At 63.6% G+C, this 20104-nt stretch overlaps 1 protein-coding gene across 2 annotated transcripts; it reads right to left on the bottom strand.

Annotated features, from left to right (window-relative positions):
* Nucleotides 1–5185: 5185 nt before the first annotated feature.
* SAE1 (SUMO1 activating enzyme subunit 1) lies at nt 5186–19398 on the bottom strand. Of its 2 annotated transcripts, none has more exons than XM_026659672.2 (8): nt 19307–19398; nt 18414–18587; nt 16894–17036; nt 16164–16263; nt 12207–12312; nt 8612–8756; nt 6697–6766; nt 5186–5518 (listed from the first exon to the last, which is right to left on the bottom strand). In XM_026659672.2, the coding sequence occupies exons 2-8, from the start codon at nt 18483–18485 to the stop codon at nt 5426–5428; spliced, it is 729 nt and encodes a 242-aa protein (XP_026515457.1). In that variant the 5' UTR covers nt 18486–18587; nt 19307–19398; the 3' UTR covers nt 5186–5425. The 2 variants fall into 2 exon arrangements, with proteins under 2 accessions (XP_026515457.1, XP_026515456.1); XM_026659671.2 differs by lacking the exon at nt 19307–19398 and adding an exon at nt 18904–19024.
* Between the last annotated feature and the right edge of the window lie 706 nt (nt 19399–20104).

Below are 20104 nucleotides of genomic sequence, written 5' to 3'. Positions count from 1 at the left end.
GGGGGTCCGGGACTGGGGATGGGGGGGGCAGATGCCCAGCCCCCCTCGCCACCCCCAGATCTCCCCTGAAAAACGGGATGTTGCCGCCTCCCCCGGTCCCCCAGAACCCGCTGGGCTGAGCCGGGCCGGGACCTGCTGGCGCCCGGCGGGAGGGGGACGGGTCCCGTCGGGGCTGCCTGGGTTTGTTTACAAACATTGGTCCCCCCCCGCCCGCTCTGCGGCGACCCCTGGTGGGGAGCGCGGGTCCCTGCGCCCCGGAGGGAGGCGGCCGCGGTGCCCCTGCCCGGTCCCGCTGCCCCCCTGACCGCCCCGTCCTTTGCCCGCAGAGCTCACCGAGCGCCATGGCCAGAGCACTGCAGGAGGGGAGCCGCGCTCAGCCGACAGCCGCCCTGCCAGGGGACCCAGGCATCCTGCTGGGGGGGCCGGTGGCCGTGCCGCCCCCCGTCTGCCCGGGCAGCCTCGCCCTGCCACCCCGGCTGAACTGCGGCCTGTGCCCGGACGGCCCCGCTCCCTGCTCGCTCTACCGCTGCATCCGGGGGCCAGAGCCCCCCCGGCGCTGGGACGCCCCCCAAGCTGGCAGGACCAGGGGCAGCGTGGCACATGGTGAGTCTCCCTGCGAGTGCCCCCTACCCGCCCTAGACGGTGCCCCCCTAGCGGCTGGAAGGCAGGTGCCCCCCAGGGCACCGGCATGGCCGGAGGGTGTGGGGGAAGGGGCAGGAAACCCAGCATGTGACCTCCGGCCCCCAGTCCCTAGAGGTCAGCTCCTGTCCTGAGGGGCCCCCCATTTATAGCCCTGGCATCTACGGGTTCCCACCCCGTCTCCCTGGGGGGAGGGGGACGGCTGCCCCGTGTGGTGCCCCCGTTTGCGGGTGCCAGCGGGTGCTGTAGGCAGCCTGTGGCCAGGGCGGGCTCGGTCCGGGCAGTGGTTCTGGGCGGGCTGCGCGTGTCCCTGGCACGGTGAGCTGGGCACACGGCTGCCCAGACCCGTTCTCAGAGGCACCAGCTCTGGCTGTCTCCTCCCTAGACACGGACCCTTCGGAGCCCTGCAGGGTGGCAGGCGCCAGGCCCAGGACTAAGGCAGCCTGGGAGAATGGTCCGAGCCGCGTTCTGACTCAGCCATGCAGCGCTGCTGAGCTCAGGGGAGGGGGGCAACCCAGATACCCCCAGCCAGCCCCCCCCCTCCGCCCCAGTGCAGTTGCACAAGCACCAAAGGGACAGGTCCATTGTCACCCGTCGCACATGCTGATGCACCAGCAGAGCCGGGGGGGGGGGGGCATGCCCCCTTCCCCTCCCCTGGTCCCTGGGTTTTCCTGCGGGGCGGCTCCCCCTGCGCCCCCAGCTGCCGCACACCATTCGCCGTGGCCCTGCGAGCCCCTGCCGGAGTCGTCCCATGGCGGCTCAAAGTCGCTGCGCTGCCCCAGCCTGGCAGGATCTGTGTCACCATCCGGCTCCCCGCTCCGCATGGCGCTGAGACACCTCGTGTCTGAGTAAACAGTGCACGGCCCCAGACCGCGCTGCTGACTCATGGCTCTCCTCCCCCAGGGCGCCGTCAGGCTCGCTTGGCTAACGAGGGGCTGCTCGTTAGCAGGCGGGAGGCAAGGAGCCGGGCAGGCAGATGGCAGAGTGTGATTGTGGGGTTGGGGAGGTCGACCCGGGCAGCGCAGTTGGGCTGACAAGCTCGGGCATGTCCCAGCCGGGCAGAGTTTGCTTCTCTGCAGGGCTCCCCCGGGTGAGTCTCCATGGGCAGTGCCGCTCTAGGCTGGGCATGGGGCAGGTCTGTACCCCCGCCCCCAAGCTTCGCACTGCAGTGGTCACGAGGCTGCAGGTGCCACGGCCCCTGGGCGGTGACCGAGGGGGGAGACATGGCCAGAGCAGCCACACGTGCCCGTTGCTGAGCTCGGGCCAGGGGCAATGCCAGAGGTCCTTCGAAACGGGCATCCCGCAGCTCAGCCAGGAGATCGGGCTACTGATCCCCTGGCTGGGGGCTGCCCCCACCCCCCCGTCCGTGGGAATTGTTCTGGGCTTTCCTGTTGACTGTCTGTCGGGAGCCGTATCCTGGCCCGACCCCTCTGGGCCCCACGCCAGCACTGGGAGCGAGACCTCAGCAACCAAGCACTGGCCGGGCTCCGCTGCCAGCCCTGCTGTCCCCATGGGGCGAGGGTCAGAGCCCCCCGCCACCCCCAGCCCGCTGGGGCAGGTCCTGCCTGGTTGACCACTGGGGGAGGGGGGCTTGGGCGGGCGCTGGGCTCACCTCTTTCCTGGGAGGGGCTGTTGGGGCACCTGCCCTACAACCTGCCGCCTCCCATGGGGCCTGCCGCCCTGACCGCTCGGCTCTGCCCCCCCACAGGAGAGCTCCAGCCCGTGCAGGATGAGGGGCCCAACAGGGAGTGGCCCCCCACAGAGCCAGCCCCAGAGGGCGCAGTGTCCAACGGTCGCCTCCCCGGGGAGCCCCTGGACCCGGAGCATGCGCTGGGGGCCCAGCTACGGCGCATGGGTGACGCCTTCCACCAGGCCCACGAGAGGCAGGTGAGTGCCAGCGGAGAGACCAGGGGGTGGGGGGGAGCCGGGGTCAGCAGGGGCAGGGGGCGGTGCCCAGAGAAGGGAGCCTGGGCTGGGGGTGGCGACCCTTGAAGGGACTTTGTCCAGCCTGGGTGGGGCTCTGGCCTTGCTGCTGGCGGAGTGAGCTCAGGGCAGAGGGGCCCAGCTCCTGTTGGAGTCACGCGCTCCTGGCGAGGACGGGGTCAGCCGGGGGTGCCCCTTGGGGGGGGGCGGGTGGGGGGGGAGCTGGAAAGGGTTAGTGGCTCTCCCAGGGAAAGAGATGCAGTAATAGAACCCAGGAGTCCTGGCTCCCAACCCCCCTGCTCCCCACTCCCCTCCCAGCGCCAGGACCCCCGCGGCTGGCCTGCAGGCCTGGGAATCACACACCACCCCTCCCCGTGCAGGAGGGGAGGCTGGGCCAGGCTGCGCCCGGGGTGGTTGGGCAAGCGAGCCGCTGAGTCACGCGCTATAAATAGCACTGGGTATATAAGGCCATGGAGCGAGCGGCAGGCAGCTTAGTGTGAGCAGGGGAGAGGCAGCCCAGCACAGCCACCCCCGCCGCACGCCCCGTGGCAGGGCGCCCTGACCCCCCTCCGGGGCAGCGGCGGGACTGGGTGCTGCTCACGCAGGCGGAGCTGGGAGGCTGCCTGGGGCTACGGCCAGCCCTGGCACCCCAGGGATTTAGGAAACAGGCAGCCAGCCCCGCTGGAGCCTGGTGGTTAGTGCAGGGAGTCGGTGCCAGCCGTGCCTGGAGGCCTTTGCCAGAGGGCTGAGCCCCATGGGGAGGTGGGGGGGGGGATGGCAGAGGGTCCCGCTGCAGCGCTAACTTGGCCTCTCTCTGTCCCCGTAGTGGCGGGAGCGGCAGCGGCAGGGAGCGCTCTGGGCCCGTTTCTACCACTTCATCTCTCGGCTGCTCGGCGCCCTCTACAACATGCCCGTGGACGTGATGCCTGAGCTGCAGCCCAACTAGCCCGTCTCGGGGCCGGAGCCGCAGCGCGGTGGGGGGAGCAGCCCCCAGCGCGGACTGCGGAGCCTCTTGGCAAAACGTAGCAACTTCCAGAGCTCATACCCCCCCCCGCCAGCCACGGCTCCTGCGGGCTGGGCCCCAGGCTGCTGCCCCCGACCGCGGGCACCGTCTATTTATTTATTTATTTTCGAGTACTGACTGGGAGCCCCGCACTGCAGGGATGTGCCCGCAGGGCCCCATGACGGGGAGCGGCCCCTGCAGAGGCAGCCGCAGCCCTCGGCTGGTGCTCCAGGGACTCAGCCCCCCCCCCACTGTTCCTCTCAGGGAGGGCCACGTAATTGTGGCTGGGGGGGACGCATGTGACAACCCCAGGCATTGCCTCGGCCTCCACCCCCGACTCCCCTCGGGCAGCGGGAAGGGCTGGGCTCCAGCAGCAGGGAGGGTGAACTATGAAGGGGGCTTAGCCAGCCCTCCTGCTGCTTCCTCCTTGTGCCGCTGGGCGTCCTGAGGAATCGGGGGGAGGGGGGCCTGTGACCCCGCACGCCCCTGTCACGTGGCGGCTGGCACCACACCCTCCCCCCGCACAGCTTGCTGCCACGGCCAGCACTGAGCCCGGAGCTCCCCCCAGACCAGGGGTCAGGGCAGGTGAGGCCCCGGCCAAGGTGCACTGCGTGGGGGGGCCCTACCGGGGGCAGCAGTGGCGCTGTAAATACTGTACATAGGGACGCTGTACAGACACTGGGCCGCGCTGTACATAGGGGACGCGCTTGCTGTACATGAGCAGTTACCGTTTTTTTTGTACGTTTCCTTTTCAATAAAGCTGGATTGAAGCAAAGCAGCGGCTGTGTCTGTGTCACTCCCAGCCGCGGGGGGGATCCCCGGCGCCCTCGGCCTGGCCACTCACAGGGGCTATTTCGGAGCTAGGGCACGGCCAATTTTAGAACAGGAAGCCAGAGGCTGACTTGGCCCAGCCAGGGCCCCTGCCCACGGAGCCAGAGCTGGGTGTGGAAAGGGAACGGCTGCCAGGGGCCGCTGGCTTCACCCAGCCCGGGGCACGGTCCTTGCAGTGCTGCACCCCTGCCCACCAGCTGGGGTGCAGAGCGACCCAGACTTCCCACCACCCCATGCCTGACCCCACCGTCTTCCAGTGAGGGCCAGCTTTGGGGAGGGGGCGGCAGGCTCTGTCTGAGCTCCTGTCCAGTGGCACAATGGGGGTGGGGGCATGTGGAAAGCACCAGTGCCACCCCTGCCCCGGGCCCTCCGGCTGCCGGGCAGCCCAGGAGTTACGGGAGCCCCTCAGCATGGCCAGCCCTGGCACGGAGTGAGCTCAGCCACGGCTCCCCAGCCCCCGCTATTTCAGTCCTAAGTGCTTCCTAAAGCTCAAGATAGGAGCTGCGGCCGCTCCCCTGCACCAGCCACCCCCCAGCTCCGCAGGAGGCTGGCCAGGGGCTGGGGAGCCTGTCCAGAGGTGGTGCCCTTTCCCCAGAGCCACGGCTGAGAGCAGAGGCACAGAGGGGCCCATGCCAGCAGCCGCTGGTGGGTCGGTAGCAAGAGCGAGGGGGCCTGGTGCGAACAGCAGCACAGCCAGGGAGAGGGGGGCTGCGGGCCCCAGCACTGCCAGCCCCACCAGCCGGGGCTCCCGCCCTGGAGGGGGCTGCGCTGGAAGGAAAGGAGCCAGCCTGGGAAGAAGCGAGTTTATTGGAGAGCCCAGGAGCACACACGGGGATTTGCTACGTCCCCATCCCGCCCCGCGTGGGGGCCATGCCTGCGCTGCCTGGCCGGCTGCGGCTGGAGGGGAGCGTGGTGCAAGCGGGACTCCAGCGACACCGTGCTGCGGCTGGCCGGGCGCTGCAGGGAGGCAGAGGGACTCCAGCGGCACCGGGTGCTGAACTGCAGCTGTAGGCCGACGCGCTGGGAGGCTCAGTGGGGACCCAGGCACTCCACGACCCCGTTCCCTTTGATGCCATCGAAGAAGAAGAAGTTGTTGTGGGGTGGATCCCGCTGGGAGAGGGCCTGGGGGGTGGGGGGGGGGGAGAAAAGGGCGTTGTTACAGCCTGCCTAGAGCCGAAATCCCAGCTCCAGGAACCCCCTGCCCCCCTCGCTTCTATGGGCAAGTCCCTCACCACACATGGGCGGCTCCTGGGGGGGGTGGAGAAGCATCAGCCGGGGAGCACTTGCCCCCCACTGTCCCCAATCTCAGCCAGCAGGTGAACTGGGGGCACGCGCCCGCTCACGCTGGTTTACCCAGGGGCAGAGGCTGTTCCAGGACAGAGAGCAGTAACAGAGAAGCCATGGCAGCAGCGGAGGGGGCCCTGCTGGGGGGGGTGGGGGTCACAGCCCAGCACCCACAGACAGCTGAGCACCCTGTGGGGGGCAGGGCGTGGGGGCGAGCGCAGCTGGGAGCAGCCCCTGCACAGGGGGCAGGAGGTCGGGCAGGGGCCCAGCAGCTGAAGCAGCACTAATCCCGCTGCAGAGCGGCTCTCGGCCTGGGGAGTTTGGAGACAGGGCCCACCTTCCTCCCAGGCGCAGGACCACAGGCAGCCCCCAGGAGAGGCAGGGAGCCGAGGACACAGCAAGTGGGTGGCTGGTCTGGGACTCACCCAGCCCCCCTCCCAGAGTGCTCCATGGTACCCGCCGACTGACCGGAGAGCAGAGGGGGCAGGGAGAGGAATCCCCTCCCCCCAGCTGCCAGCCAGGCCCCTGGTCCCAGTAGAGCAGCGCACCCGGGGGCCCGGAGAAGGGAGGGCCCCCAACTGGCCGTGTAGGGTGCAGGGCACCGAGCTTCCCAAGCAAGCGGGGCTGGGCGGGGATTCCAGACACACCCAGCCCCAGGGGGAGCAGCGACAGGCTTCTGCCCAGCAGCTGTGCCAGGCAGCTGGGAGGAGGCGCCAAGCCTCCGCAAGAGCCCAACACGGCCCACGGCGGGAGAGGTCCACCTCCCCCAACAGCCTTCCCTGGTCCCCAGCCGTTCTGTCTGCACAAGCAGGGGAAATGGGGGGGCTGGGTTCTATCCCGGCTCTGAGAAGGGAATGGGGTGTAGTGGTTAGAGCAGGGGGGCTGGGAGCCAGGACTCCTGGGTTCTATCCCAGCTCTGCCACTGGCTCCCTGTGTGATGGAGGGTAAATTTCTCCCCCCCTCCATGGCTATACTACCCTCTCTCAGACAGCTGGGCCTAGCCACACACCCATTACCTTGACGACCTCCTGTCCCAGGACCCCTCCAAGCACTGCGCAGACGGGAGCCATTTCGGAGAAGCAATAGCTGGAAGAAACAAACACACCAGGTCAGTGCCTGAGGCGGCCGGCCAGCTCAGCCCTCTGAGTCCCAGCGCCAACGTGGCACCGGCTGCCCCATGCCAGGGGAGTGACCAGACCAGCCACCCAGACTTCCAGCCCTGGCACTGCCAGCCCAGCCTGAGGGTCACTGGCCCAGGCACAGAGCCCAGTGGAAGGGACGTGATGGGTGATCCTTGCCAGGCAGGCAAAACTCCTGGGCAGAGGGAACACCGGGGGTCTGCAAAGAGCATGTCTGGTAGAGCCATCAGTGAACACCCCTCAGCTGGGGCAGAGAACCAGAGCGAGGACTGAGCTAAGGGGGAAGCGTCAATTGGCCCCAATGCCCCAGATCTGGGAGGGGCCCTGGGAGACAGGAAAGGTGGGCAGGGGTGCAGCAAGACAGGAGCCATAGCCAGTGGGCCCAGGATACACCCCAATGCGACGAGGCCCGGGGGGTCCAGGGCCTTCGAGGGGTGAGCACTGAGCAGCCGTCGCTGCCGGGAGCTCATCAGCCACACGGGTGTGTTGTCCCAGCCCCTCACATGCTGCATGCGACCCTTCTAAAAATAGGGCCAGACATATCTGCCGTGTGCCCGGGCGCATTCCCGCCATTCCTGCCGGCGCACAGCGGCCTGCGCCTCCCAGGGCAGCGTGTGGCAACATGCAGGCGGGGTGGGATTTTCAGGCTGAAATGAATCCGGGGGCGCAGGGAGGGTCCTTCCAGCTCACACATGAAGGAACGGCAGGGTCAGGGGGTGGGGAGTCGTACCCCCCCATCCCCCTGCAGCATCTGCCCTGGCTCCCCCATCCCCGCTGGTCCAGCCCATCACAGCCTCCGCCCGGCCCAGGTACCCGGGTCTCTCCCATGTGCTCAGGGCTGATTGGGACCATCTCTGCCCCAGGTCCAAAGCTTCAGCTGGGCCTTCTCAGCCCATGGCATCACTGCCCGGCGCCCCTCCACCCCATGGCCTGGGGGTCTCCCTGGAGCTGCGGGGACAGGGTCACGCAGCCCGGGAGAGCAGGGAGGAGCCGAGCTTCCCAGCAGCCCATCCATCCCCGTCAGGCCCACGCAGCCAAGCAGGGCAGAACAGGCAGTGCGCGAGACGACCCGGGCGAGGGAGCGGAGCCCAGCCAGGCGCGGCCTGGAGGCTCTGTGCTCACCCACGGGGCGAGGCAGCCAGACGGCTCAGGTCACTGCTGATGCAGAACTGCGGCTGCCCAGAGGGGATCAGAGACAGATTAATGATCCTGCGATGCGCTCCTCGCTGTGGGGCTGGCTCAGCGCTGCAGACAGCGGCATGGCCCCATGCTGGGCCCGGACCCTGGGAGGGCTGGTCTGCAGCGGGCATCTCCCTCACAGCGCAGGGAGGAGGCTCTGAACCCCAGCAGAGCTGGTACAGGAAAGGCAGCTCCATTCCCCAGAAATCCCTGCACCCATGGAAGAGAGAGACCAAGACGCCCTCTGGAGCCAGGCAGCTATTCACAGGCCACAGACACAGGCCCAGGTGCTTCCCAGAGTCAAGTTTTCAGTCTAGTACCTGTGGGCACACGCACGCTCCAGTGCCCAATGGGGGCAGCCCCTAAGGGACGTAGCCGGGACACGTGGGGTGTGTGTGGGGGTGTCTGGCAGACGGGCCCATTGGACAGGCCCTTTCTTTGGGACCCGCTTTGCTCCTGTTCACATGTGGGCAGCGAGGAGCACCCAGTGTGGACAACGGTCCCCGGCCAAGGGAAGGTACTCTCCCGAGGCTGGGCCTGAACCGCATGCCGAGCAGCAGCCCTAGAGTCCCGATCCCAGCCCCGACACCGGACTGCAGCCAAAGCAGCGCACCTGACGAAGTCGTCGGGCAGCAGGTCCGCGCCGACGCCCAGGGAGTCCAGCACCTCATTTCGGATCTGCAGCAGACGCTCCGAGTCTTCGGCATAGCTCTCTGGCAACGGGTCCCTCCCTTTATCCGTCCGGAATTTCAGCAGCACTGGGGGGGGGGGGGGGAGAGGCGGAAGTCACAATCCCGATCCCTGGGGACGTGCTCGTTACCCTCTCCGATAACCAACGAGATTCCTCACTGGGCTTCTGGCTGGGGAGACCTTCACTGCGCCAGGGGCCAAGAAAAGTGCTAATGGGAGAATCTACCGCACACGCCACTTGCAGTAAAATTTGCTGCTACAGCTCCTGTGCATGCTCGAGCGCATTGGCACAGCCGCCCCGTGCCTGGGCCAGAGAGACACATGCACACAGTTCGTGCCAGGTGGAGGCAGCCTGGACCAGTGGACAGAGCACTGGCCTGGGGTTCAGGAGGGCTAGGACCTATTCCCAGACCCTTCCTCATCAGACCTGTTTGGTTGGCTGCCTGTGTCATGCTGGGCACACGGTGCCCTGATCTCGGATGGCAGGGGCACTGCCAATAGCCAAGAATAACTCAGGGGAGACATGGCAAGAGGCCATGCGTAGCGACGCGAGCACAGGGCTGGGGCAGGACTCTCCCATCGCTGGCTGCTGCATGCCCCGTCTGTAAAACAGGGACACGCTCACTCTCAGGCCGCACCGGCGTCCCCCAAGCAGGAAGAGCTACGCAGAGTGCTTTGGGAAGGCAGCGCTGCCAGCCGGACTGGTTCTGACTGAGCCAGGTGAAGCTGCGGCTCTGACGCTGCCCTGGAACAAAACCATTCAGCAGCCGTGCTCCCCGCTCAACCCCCTCCTAGCACATCAGTGCCAGAGCGCCACGGTCACGGCCACAGGGCAGCTCCGGGGCGCCTCCCGGCATGCTCCGTGGCTCAGCCTTTTGCCAGGTCTGAAGGCTGGTTCTCTCCTCACCCAGCCCCTGGTCTGGCTTGTTGCTGTTCACAGCCACCCCCCAGGCCAAAGCCCTTAGGTCGGCTCGTTTATTCTGAGCTGTTGGCTCAGCGGGCGATAGAGCTGGGGGGTGAGTCTAGGCCCAGCCATCCATCTTCCCGGAGCCAGGGGAGTGACTCCCAGCCCAGCACAACTCACATCAGCAGATTCAGGAAGGGCAGAGAGCACGGGCAGCAGCTCAGCCTGGTGTTTATCTGGGCTGCCTGCCTGCCATCCGTGCTGTCTGCCTGGGCGCTAACGAGGGGGCAGGCTGGCACCGGGCGGCTCCCTCCCCTGCCACATCTGAGGGATCCTGGGGGCTGCTGGGAAAGCAGCCAAGAGGCCCAGCAGGTCTGCGATGACTTACGATAAAGCAAACAGGAGCAGCGATTTTAACTCATCTTTTGGGAGCATCAGCACTTTGCAGCCCGCTACAGGCCAGCAGAGACGGAAACCCCGGCAGCAAGCCAGCGCCCGGCCACCACTAACCCCTCACTGGGAGCCAGCGCCCCGGCAGAGCCGGGAACAGGGGCGCCGGCCACCACTAACCCCTCACCGGGAGCCAGCGCCCGGCCACCACTAACCCCTCACTGGGAGCCAGCGCCCCGGCAGAGCCGGGAACAGGGGCCCCGGCCACCACTAACCCCCACGAGGAGCCAGCGCCCGGCCACCACTAACCCCTCACCGGGACCCAGTGCCCCGGCAGAGCCGGGAACAGGGGCCCCGGACACCACTAACCCCTCACCGGGAGCCAGCGCCCCGGCAGAGCCGGGAACAAGAGCCCCGGCCACCACTAACCCCTCACCGGGAGCCAGCACCCCGGCAGAGCCAGGAACAGGGGCCCCGGCCACCACTAACCCCTCACCGGGAGCCAGCGCCCCGGCAGAGCCGGGAACAGCTCCAGCGACTGCTGAATACCTACGCCAATGCAGAGGCCAATACAGAAGCACCAACGTGTACCAGGCAGCGTGGCCTAGTGGGGAGAGTGATGGGACTGGAACTCAGGGATCCAAGAGTCTATTCTCAGCTCTGCCACTGACCAGCTGGCTAACCTTGGTCACTGCTCCTTTCAGTGCCTCAATCCCCTCCACTGTCTCCCTTGTGGGCTCAGACCGAGCTCTCTGGGGCAGGAACTCTCAGTCACTCTCTGCCTGTGCAGCCCCTGACCCCACAGTGCCCCTCTCAGTCTGGGCCCCTGGGCACTGCCAGAACAAAGGACTATGAATACGGTGTTAATTTCAAAGGGTGGCTTTGAATCCATTCCCGTCCTACCCCTGCCTGCGAGCCCCGGGACAATTTGCCAATTGACAGCCATGTTCTCCTATTGTCTAAGGTGTTTGGCGTCCCATTGCTGGGGAAAGTCCCGCATTGCTGGGGACCGAACACGGGCGAGCAGCACCAGTCAGATGCCGAGTGCTGCCTGACAGCCAGCAGGAAAACAGTCTCCTGCGACGGGCAGGGTCAAGTCCCCTCCCAGACCCAGCGGCAGCCTGAGCCGATCGCCCAGCGTCGGACAGACAGGCAGGCAGCGCTGGCTCTTCGGCCACAGCAGCAGCCAATGCAGCTCTGGAGGGAACGGGCCAGCATGGGGACAGCACGGGGCTTGGAGACCTGCAACTCCAAAACCTCCTCCCCCAGAGCCTGACTCAGCAGGAGGAATCCTGGCCAGGCAGCGGGGAGGGGAGGCCTGGATACCTCTGAGGAGCAGCCAGGAGTGTCCTATGCCTGCAGTGAGCCCCGAGCCGTAGCCCTGTCTTTACCCTCTGGACCCCTGCTGTGCGGGGGGGGGGGGGGGGGGGGGGGGGGAAGAAGGAGGCAGGCACTGCCAGGCGTGGGCAGGAGCTCACAGCCCCGGCTCTGGGGCAGAAGTGGTGCAGGCTATTAATCTGGGAGCCAGCGCTGGCTCACGTCACTGGAAAACCCCGCCTGGGGCTGTGGCTTCACCGAGATTGCAGCCCGTGTGGGCACCGGCGCCTGAGCGCGGCGCGCTGGAGGGAGAGGGCAGCGGGCAAACCACACGCCTGGGCCGGGCCGGTCCCTCCCAGCTGGCAGGGCGCTTCCGCTCTGGGGAGCGTGGCTGTTTCCACACTCGCCCGGGTATTTTTAGCTCACTGCTGTTATGGTAAACTTGCATTAACCTCAAAGCCAACAAATCAAAGCCAGCTCCTGCCACAGGAAGTGCCGCATGCTTGCTCGGCTGAGCGGGGCCCGGCGCTTCCTAGGCAGACTCTGGCGCTGACAGGCGCGCTTGCCAGGCCTGTGATGGGCAGAGACGAGCAGACACGCCCCCGCAGGGCAGATCCCACTCCCAGCTGGGGGCAGAGGCCCAAGCAAGCCAAGAGCAGGAGAGGAGCAGCTCTCTCTGGGAACAGCCGTCTCCCCAGGAGGAGAGCGCCGCATTCAGAGAGCTCACACCAGCCCAGCCAACCCTGGGGGGGGAGGGGGGGAAATAAAGCCTCAGCGCCTCCCCCACCATGCACCCCTCGTGGGAGCTGGGTCTGTGGGCTCCTCACGGCAAGGATGTGGAAATTGAGGCACAGAGTGGGGAAGCGACCTGCTCCCCAACCCCACCCCTCTCCCAGGCGTCCCTTACCCTGGAGCAGGAAGTAGTCCGGGGCGGTACGCTTCAGGGCTGCCTTCGCCTTCTCACTGCTCCAGTCGACTGCCAGCGCTTCCTTCAGCTGGCAGAAAACCACCCGCTGCAATGGGAAAGCCAGCGTGAGAGGGGCAGGGAGCCCCCCTGCAATGTTCCCCCCACGGCTGGGGGGGTGTCCCGCCTACGGAGAGCGGAACGAACACCGGGCCAGATCCGCGCCGGCGTTTGCCCGCGCAGCCCCACTGCGGTGGGGGGAGTGCACACCACAGGATCTGGCCCTGCCGCCCAGACTGCAGGTCACCTAGCAGAGCCCCATTCCCCTCTGCCTCCCCGCAGGCCCCAGGGTGGGAGCGAGCAGCCACCAGGCAGGACGAGCATGGTGCCCAGGTGCTCTGCAGCAGGAAGCCGTGCTGGGCCAGGGCTACCCGACCGGCTGTTGCTAGGAAGGAGCCCCAGGGTGGGGGCAATGATTTTGGCAGCGCTGTTGGGCCTGGATCTCGCCACGCGGACGCTCGGCCTATGGGGCTCACAGAGACAGCAAATCGAACCCTGGCGAAGGGCAGCGCAGTGGAGGAGATGCTGCTGCTGGTTTGTGCTGGGCTGTCACTGCCTGGCCAGCAGGGCGGCCTGACCCGAGCTTCCTGCCCGGGCTCGGCAACCGGCCCGGCGACGCCAGCCCCCGGGCTCAGTGTGAGGTGGCCAGAGACCAACAGAAGATCAGGAGGTGGAGGCAGAAGTGAGCTAGCCACCCAGCGCATGGAGCTGAGTGCCTGGTCCAAAGCCTGCTGTAGGGGCAAGAGATGGGGAAGAGCTATGAAGGGGTAAAGTCTGCAGGGGCTTCTGCCGATCACCACCACTCCCTGATTCCCGAACTGCACGCACGTCCGGGATTCTAAGAGCCCCACTCAGGGGCTCTCTCTCGCCCCAGTTCCAGAGAGCAGGAACACAGCCGGACGGGAACCTGGCTAGAGACCTCTCGGGGTCTGGGAAATTCAAACCTTTAACTCCTGCCAGCTGCAGCGCGCAATCTGCCCCAGCCAGAACAGCTCGCTGACCTCATGCACGCGCCCCTGCGACGCAGACCGCAGCCCCGCACGGGAAGCGGACCAGAGAAGCGCCAGGGGCTACGTGCAGCGCCGAGCACCGGAGGAACCACCACCGCTCCTCACAGCTGGATGCAAGACGCAGCACTCAGTGTTACCGGCCGAGCTACTACCCACAGCTGGACTGAATGCACCGCCTAGCCCGGGGGAGGGATGCTGTCCAGGTATTAACTCCGACCCCGGGAACGCGATGAGTCACTTGCAGGGTAGCCTCCCGGGCAGTCTCTCTCTGCGGCTCTCAGGCCTCAGCACAACGCTGCAAGGTACCACCACCCCCAGTAGCCCCCAGAGCCCAGGGACTGGGCAGCATGTCGAGGTTGCAATCCGAGCCTTGGGAGTAGAGTGTTAATGCCGGTCTGCGCTCAGAGCGCTTTGCAGAGCGCTCACAGCTGCCCTAACTCTGCTCCCGCTAGAACCACTGGACAAACTCCCAGTCCGCAGAGTTAGGCCAGTGCTAAGAGCTCCGGAAAATCCCACCCCTGCGCTCAGCTCCTGGGACGCAGAGTACAACGGGGAGCAGAGCCCCAGGGCTCAGGCCACTTGTGTCCCAGAGAGCATCCGCCTGGGCGGTCAGATTAATTGTCAGGAGAACAGCTCACGCCTGGAAGGGGAGGGCAGGGGTATTCAGCCCCGCCCTCAGAGCTCAAGGGAGGCTGGTAGTTACTGAGGAATTTTATCATCATCCTTCTTCACAGATTCTAGGGGAACGTTGTGATCATCGAGTCTGAGCTCCTGCAAACAGGCCAGAGGTTTCTGCGTCCCACCCAGAACATCTGGTTGAGCCAGAGAGGGTCTTCCAGACAGACGCCCAGTCTTGGTGTACGGGCTCAAAGGGCCCCCATGCCCCCAGAACACTGGTTCCCACACTTGATTCCCCACCTCCCTGCAGAGGAACACACGTACAAGCTGCCTTGAGCAGCCTCCCTGCGCAGCACGTCTGGTTACACAAAGGAAACGCGATGCCAAGGAGCTCCCGTTTCTCTGGCACCCCAGCGGCAGAGCGCAGCACTGCAGATTGCCACCCTCCCAGGCCCTGGCTGCATTCAGACTTGCGGCAGGGGAGAGAAACGGGCGGTGGAGTGACTGCGAGGTGACCCCATCCCCGCTCCACCGGAGGGCACATGACCCTCAAAGCAACACCAGCCAGGTCACAAGAAACGCCGAGGACAGACGAGCCTCCGAACAAGAGCGGAGGCCTTGCCGCGCCTCGCCAAGCAGCGCTAAACCCCGCTCGCTGCGTTGTGTCACTTGGGGAAGCTGCCCCTGCAGTCACCCACCAGGCTGCTGCCAGCGCACTGCGGGGTTGGGAATTTGCAACAAAGCCACCAGAGGGGACTCGTCCCAGGCATCGGCATGCTGGAAACTCTCTATCGGAATCCGCTGCATCCTAAACCTGATCTGACACGGATCGGAATCCCAGCCCCGATCGGGGGAGGGCGACAGCTGGCTAGCAGCGGCATCTGGGGAATACTCCCATATCTTCCGATCTGGCCCAGCCCGGGGCGAAGTGCACTAAACGCCCCCTGATTGACAAGCCTGACAAGCCAAGAGAAAGGGACACAAAAGGTCATTAAGCTGCTCGCATTCTCCCCATAGCCAGATAAAGCCAGGGGATTTCCACTTCGAGACCCTAACAATGGCCAGGCCCCAGGCTTTTAAATGTGAAAGGCTCTGCTCTCCCCCATCTCCCTTCACCCCCAAGCCACCCTCCCGCTTACACAGGGGCTTAGCAATCGGCTGACAGCAGCAACAAGGCAGCTTCTGGCCCTGGCGTTTGGATGGGGAGCGAAGGGCTTGGTGTACTGGTTGCCTTCCACCAGCACAGCTGTTCCCAGACAGGAAGGGGAACGACCAATTGCAGTACAGCGGTGTCCATGCTAGGGACTGTTCCCATGCAAGTATATCAGTGAGAATCCCTCCCCAACCGAAGGTGGTGGTGGTGGGGGGGGAAGTAGATGGGGCCTGACTCACCCAACAAGCTATTCACAGGAGGCTGGGTCCAGAAGCTGCATTTTAGACAGCACCAACTCAGGGACCCCGCCATTCAACCCGCGCAGCCGCTGACCCGGGGCGAGGCCAACGAGACTCATTTATCGCACGCTGAGACCGGCTTCTCAATAGCCCAGCCTGACAGAACGAACACACCGCTGGGAAATTCCACAGCAAGTTTCTGGCTCGGAGCCATTCAAGGAGATTCTCGTGGGGAAGAAAACTCTGCAGCCACTTTACACTTCCTTCACTCACTCAACACCTCCCAAGATCATCTGCACTGACATTACCCATGGCGTCCACCCTTGGCTCTGGCCAACTGGGGCTGCCTTATGTTATCACTGGACCATACAGCGCCCCCCAGAGGACCTAGGCTCTGGCTATAAAGAAAGGACCAGAGTTCTGAATGACAGCAGAGATCTCAGGACAAGGAGATGTTCCTGCAGACAACAGGTCCGTCATTCAAATCCCGTTACAGACAACGCGCTGTCAAACCGGGATAGGTAATCCGCCATCAGAGCCCCTCATTGCAAAGGGAGAGGGAGACATGTTCTCATGACACTGAGCTCACACAGTTAAAGGAGGTAGGGGGTGCAGACCCAGGCCACATGGCTCACCAGCAGCAGACAGAAGCAAAGCCAGGAACTCCATGACGCCTTCCCAAGAGGAGTGTAACACAACGATCATCCCACCCATGGCTCTCCATGCATACCCTGAAGCTGTCTTAAGAACTGCATCCCGTGTACCACACGCCACCAGACAGACCCAGCACCTCTGCTGGGTGGATCTACCTAGACATAGACTTGACGTTTCCCCGTAACACGGGTGCTCTTTGGTGGCCGACAGGGGCGCTGACACACACCTTTTTCACCATGGTTGTCTCTGTTGAATCAAGCTTGGCTTTTTTGGTGTCGGGCCCGTCTTCCACTCCCTGGCTGGCTTTGGTGACCTTGGTCTTCTCTCTGCAGAGAGACAGAGAGATATTTACCACCGCAGTCCCTGGCTGAGGGAGGCCAGAATCGGAACCCATCGTATTTCACGTTATCACGAGAAAGACGGCAGGCCCAGCACCTGCGAGGTCTCAGCTTTAGGACGCGCCGAGCCTGTCGGCGGGGGGCTTCCGTGCATAGCTGTGTGCTGAGGGGAAGAAAGGCTATGGGGCAAAATCCACCCGCCCTGAAGCAGATGATCTGTGCAAGAGAGAATCCCCTGGCTCACAGAAGAGCCTCAATGCCTGAACTGTCACACAAAACACCGTGGCCACAATGACACCCATTTACAGCACATCTTCCCCCACCCCCCAGCACTGGGCACAGACCGCCCCCCTTTGGTAACTTAGCTTCCCCCGCCTGTTAGGCCTTCACGATGAATTCCCTAAAATGGAAGGATGGCCAACAAGGGTGAGGTCCCAGAATGCAGAGCTGCCCGCTGCACACCGTGGCCTGTAGCTTCATGGGCTGCTCCCTTTTGTACATACCGGGTGCTGCCTGGCGCGTTACCAACATGCTTGTGCTAGTACCACAGATGTCAGTGCACCCGAGCGTGGGGGCGTTCGGGGGATGGCCGCTCTCCTCCCCCACAGCCAGACTTACTCCACAAACTCGTGCGCCCCCAGGTTGGCGAACATGTAGCCATAGTAGCCAAAGATGTCCCCGGTGAAGAACTTGATGCCGTTTTTGTGGCAGATCTGATCGACCTTCACCATCACGCAGCGGGAGCAGCATGTCAGGCACACCTGGGAGGAAGCAGGAGCACCAGAGTCATTCTCTCCCCACCATGGGCAGGAGCAGCAGAGGCTGCACATTTACAAACTTGCCTTCCCCCCCCCCCGCCCCTTTTCTGAGACTAGGGTTAGATAAACAGGCCCTGGACAGATCACTGTTCCCCAGGAGGGTGTGAACCCCCCCGCCCCTCCTGGGCAATGGCAGGGGTCTCCATTCACAGCCAGACAAAGAATGGTGCTTTACATGCAGCTACTATCAATTATCCCTCCTGGCAGCAGAACACTAAGTTGTGGTGGCTGCTAATTCCAACAGGCTCCTCTCCAGGGAGAATCAGGAGTTTGGAGGTGGCAGAGCCCAGCTGGCTCCTGGTAACAAAGCCAAAGACAGACACTTTTCATTTAATTTAAACGCAGGGCTTGTCCACCCAGGGCAACGGACCAGCATGGCTACTCTGGAGTCACTCCCTGTGTGGAGACACATTCCAGAGTAGTTAGCGTCTGGCGTGTGCCATACTAGCCGCTCCGGTCAAGTCTCCTGGCTAAGTAAGGGCCTTATTCTCTCCTCCCCATCTTCCAGCTTTGGAGACTTGAGACAGGCCAGAACGGGAATCAGGTGCTGTTTACAAACAGATATTCAGCTTGCCAAACCAGTCGTGTAGTGACAACCCTTAGGCAAAGCACCCATAGACCAACCCAGTCATTCTGCAGAAGCCAGGTGACACAGGGACACTCTCCGTTAGCTTATGCCGAAAAGTTAGGTTGGGCAGGAATTGATTTTACTGTTGTTGTTTTTGTTGATTTTTTTTTTTTGGGGGGGGGGGGGGGTTGAAGGAAATAATATAAAAATCAGGGAAATGGACTAAAGAAGCCCCAGTCACAATGCTTAACTGCGTGATGGTAACAGATTTGCATTTTCAGGATTTCATTGAAAGAGTTTTTATCTGAAAATTTTCCAGCAGTGCTGGAAACTCAATGGCCCCACAAGATGCCAGCCCAGGGGAGCCAGAAAATGAAGCAAACCCATTCGAAACAGAGGATATGCAAACAGGAAACGGTATAAAGATCCTCCCCCATCCATGCCAACTCACAGCCCTGGCTACACACCAAGGTACATCAGGTTAATTAAAGATACTATTTTAAACCAGTTTAGTTAAACGGGTGTGATCCCTGCAGGGTTGTGCTTAAATCGGTTTAAACCTGGCCTGTTGGTTTAGCTTCTGTCTAGAAATGCACAGGTGAAAGCTAAACTGACATAACCAGCTTTAGATTGAGTTCAAAGCATCTACACAGGGATTCATACTAGTTTAACTACATCCATTTTTAAACCAGCTTTAATTAACCACCCAAGGACACCTCTGCCCAATGCCCCCCACCCCACCTGCCACTTACAGCATCAAACTGAGTAAAGAAATCTTCGGCTTTGTTTTCGATATTCTCCGGGTCAGCTTTCACGTCTACCATGGGGTTGAGGTTCTGAGCCCGTTCCAAAGAGGCTTCGGCTCTGTTGCGGCCCAGCGAGCCCACGGGAATCAGGAACTGAGCTCTTGTGTCCTCCTGCGATACCTGGGGCAGGGGGAAATAAAACCAACCCATCTCTGACTGGTTGGCGAGTGGCAGGACCCCGAGAGGCAGCGTCACCACGAGCCATTAATCACCAGTGGGAACACGGGAGACACGGGCCTGCAAGGGGCCAGCTTCCCGGCTAGCAGGGCACAGTTCTCGTCAGACAGGAACTAAACTGCTCATCCAAAGCCACTAGGGAGAAGAGTGGCAGTTATGGGGCAGAAGAAGGGGGCTAGTTTGGGGGTTAAATGGTACAATTCCAGCCAGCCTGAGCGGGAGCTGTCAAACAGCAAGAGCTGGGGGTGTCACGTCCTACCAGTCAGCGCCCCCAGTCGCACCACGGAACCCCGGCTGTGCTCAGCCCCACTGCAGTGCCCTCCAAGACAGCCCCACTAGGGCACACGCAGCAGGGACAAGGGGAAGCTTCCCTGACGCAGCAATTTTCGCTGCTCTCCCTCCAGTCACCTTCCTCGGGCGCTCTGTGCCTTAGCCAGCGAGCGGCTCTAAAGCCAAGAGCTCCACCTGGTGCCCGATGTGGAGTCACAGCCACACTCCACGGCCCAGCACTGCGGCCTAGCGCCTGCACTAGGAATCGCAAGCCAAGCGAGGAGCAGCAAGGGAGGACTCCGGCTGCTATTCTGACCAGGGGAACGATCCTGCTCCACACGCGGGGGCAGAGAGAACTCAGACATGGCCGCACCAGGCCTCGCCGAACTCACATGGACAGCGGTCTCCGCGTGCCTTACAGACACTTCTCGGTGCCGACGTCACCGCTGTGGGCGAGTGCTCCCTTAGCCACCAGGCCATGCTGCCTGTATTCTCGACACACCACGCAGGGGCGCCCTGGTCTCTTTTTGCCAGCCTGTCGAAGAGGGCAGCTGTGGGCACGGCAGCCACCTCTGTGAACCTGGGGTGCTTAACCTCAGGCACTGCTAAAGTGGGCAGCTCCGGGTGAGAACAATGGGTCCCCTCTGCGAGCTCCAGCCCCAGAAGGAAAGTCAGCTCCTCAGGGTGCTACACGCCAGGGGTGGTGAGAGGGGCCAGGAATGCAAATACTCAACTAAGGCAGTTACTTAACATGACCCACCTTCCATCCCAGCTAAAGTGGAAGTGGCAAGCCCCTAGGCTATCAGCACTTCCAGAACTGCCCTGTTCCATACCTTACGCACCTCAGAGCGCTGATAAGGGCAACAGGGACCAGGCCAGAGGGAAGGGGTCGGAGAAAGAGCCCCCCAAGCGGTAACAAACATGGGAGGATGCAAGCATGACGCAGCAACAAGGAAGCATGGCCCCCACTGGGCGAGCAGCAGGGTGTCCTAGGGACAGTTTGAGAGGGAGGGTCGGGAAATTGGGTGCTGGCTGGAGAAGACCTTGGTTCAATTCCCAGGCCTGCCACGCACTTCCTGTGTGACCTTGGGGAGTCACTTATCTCTGCCCCATGGCTCCCCAAACGGAGATCCAGGCGCATACAGGGGTGGGTGGGGATAGAATCCATGCGTGTTCGTGAGGCTCTAAGA

The sequence above is a fragment of the Terrapene carolina genome, unplaced genomic scaffold, assembly GCF_002925995.2.
Source record: "Terrapene carolina triunguis isolate 2854851 unplaced genomic scaffold, T_m_triunguis-2.0 Scaffold649, whole genome shotgun sequence".
NCBI classification, from domain to species: Eukaryota; Metazoa; Chordata; order Testudines; family Emydidae; genus Terrapene; species Terrapene triunguis.
The sequence above is the reverse complement of the archived record's forward strand: the minus strand, read 5'-3'. Positions and strand labels throughout refer to the sequence as shown.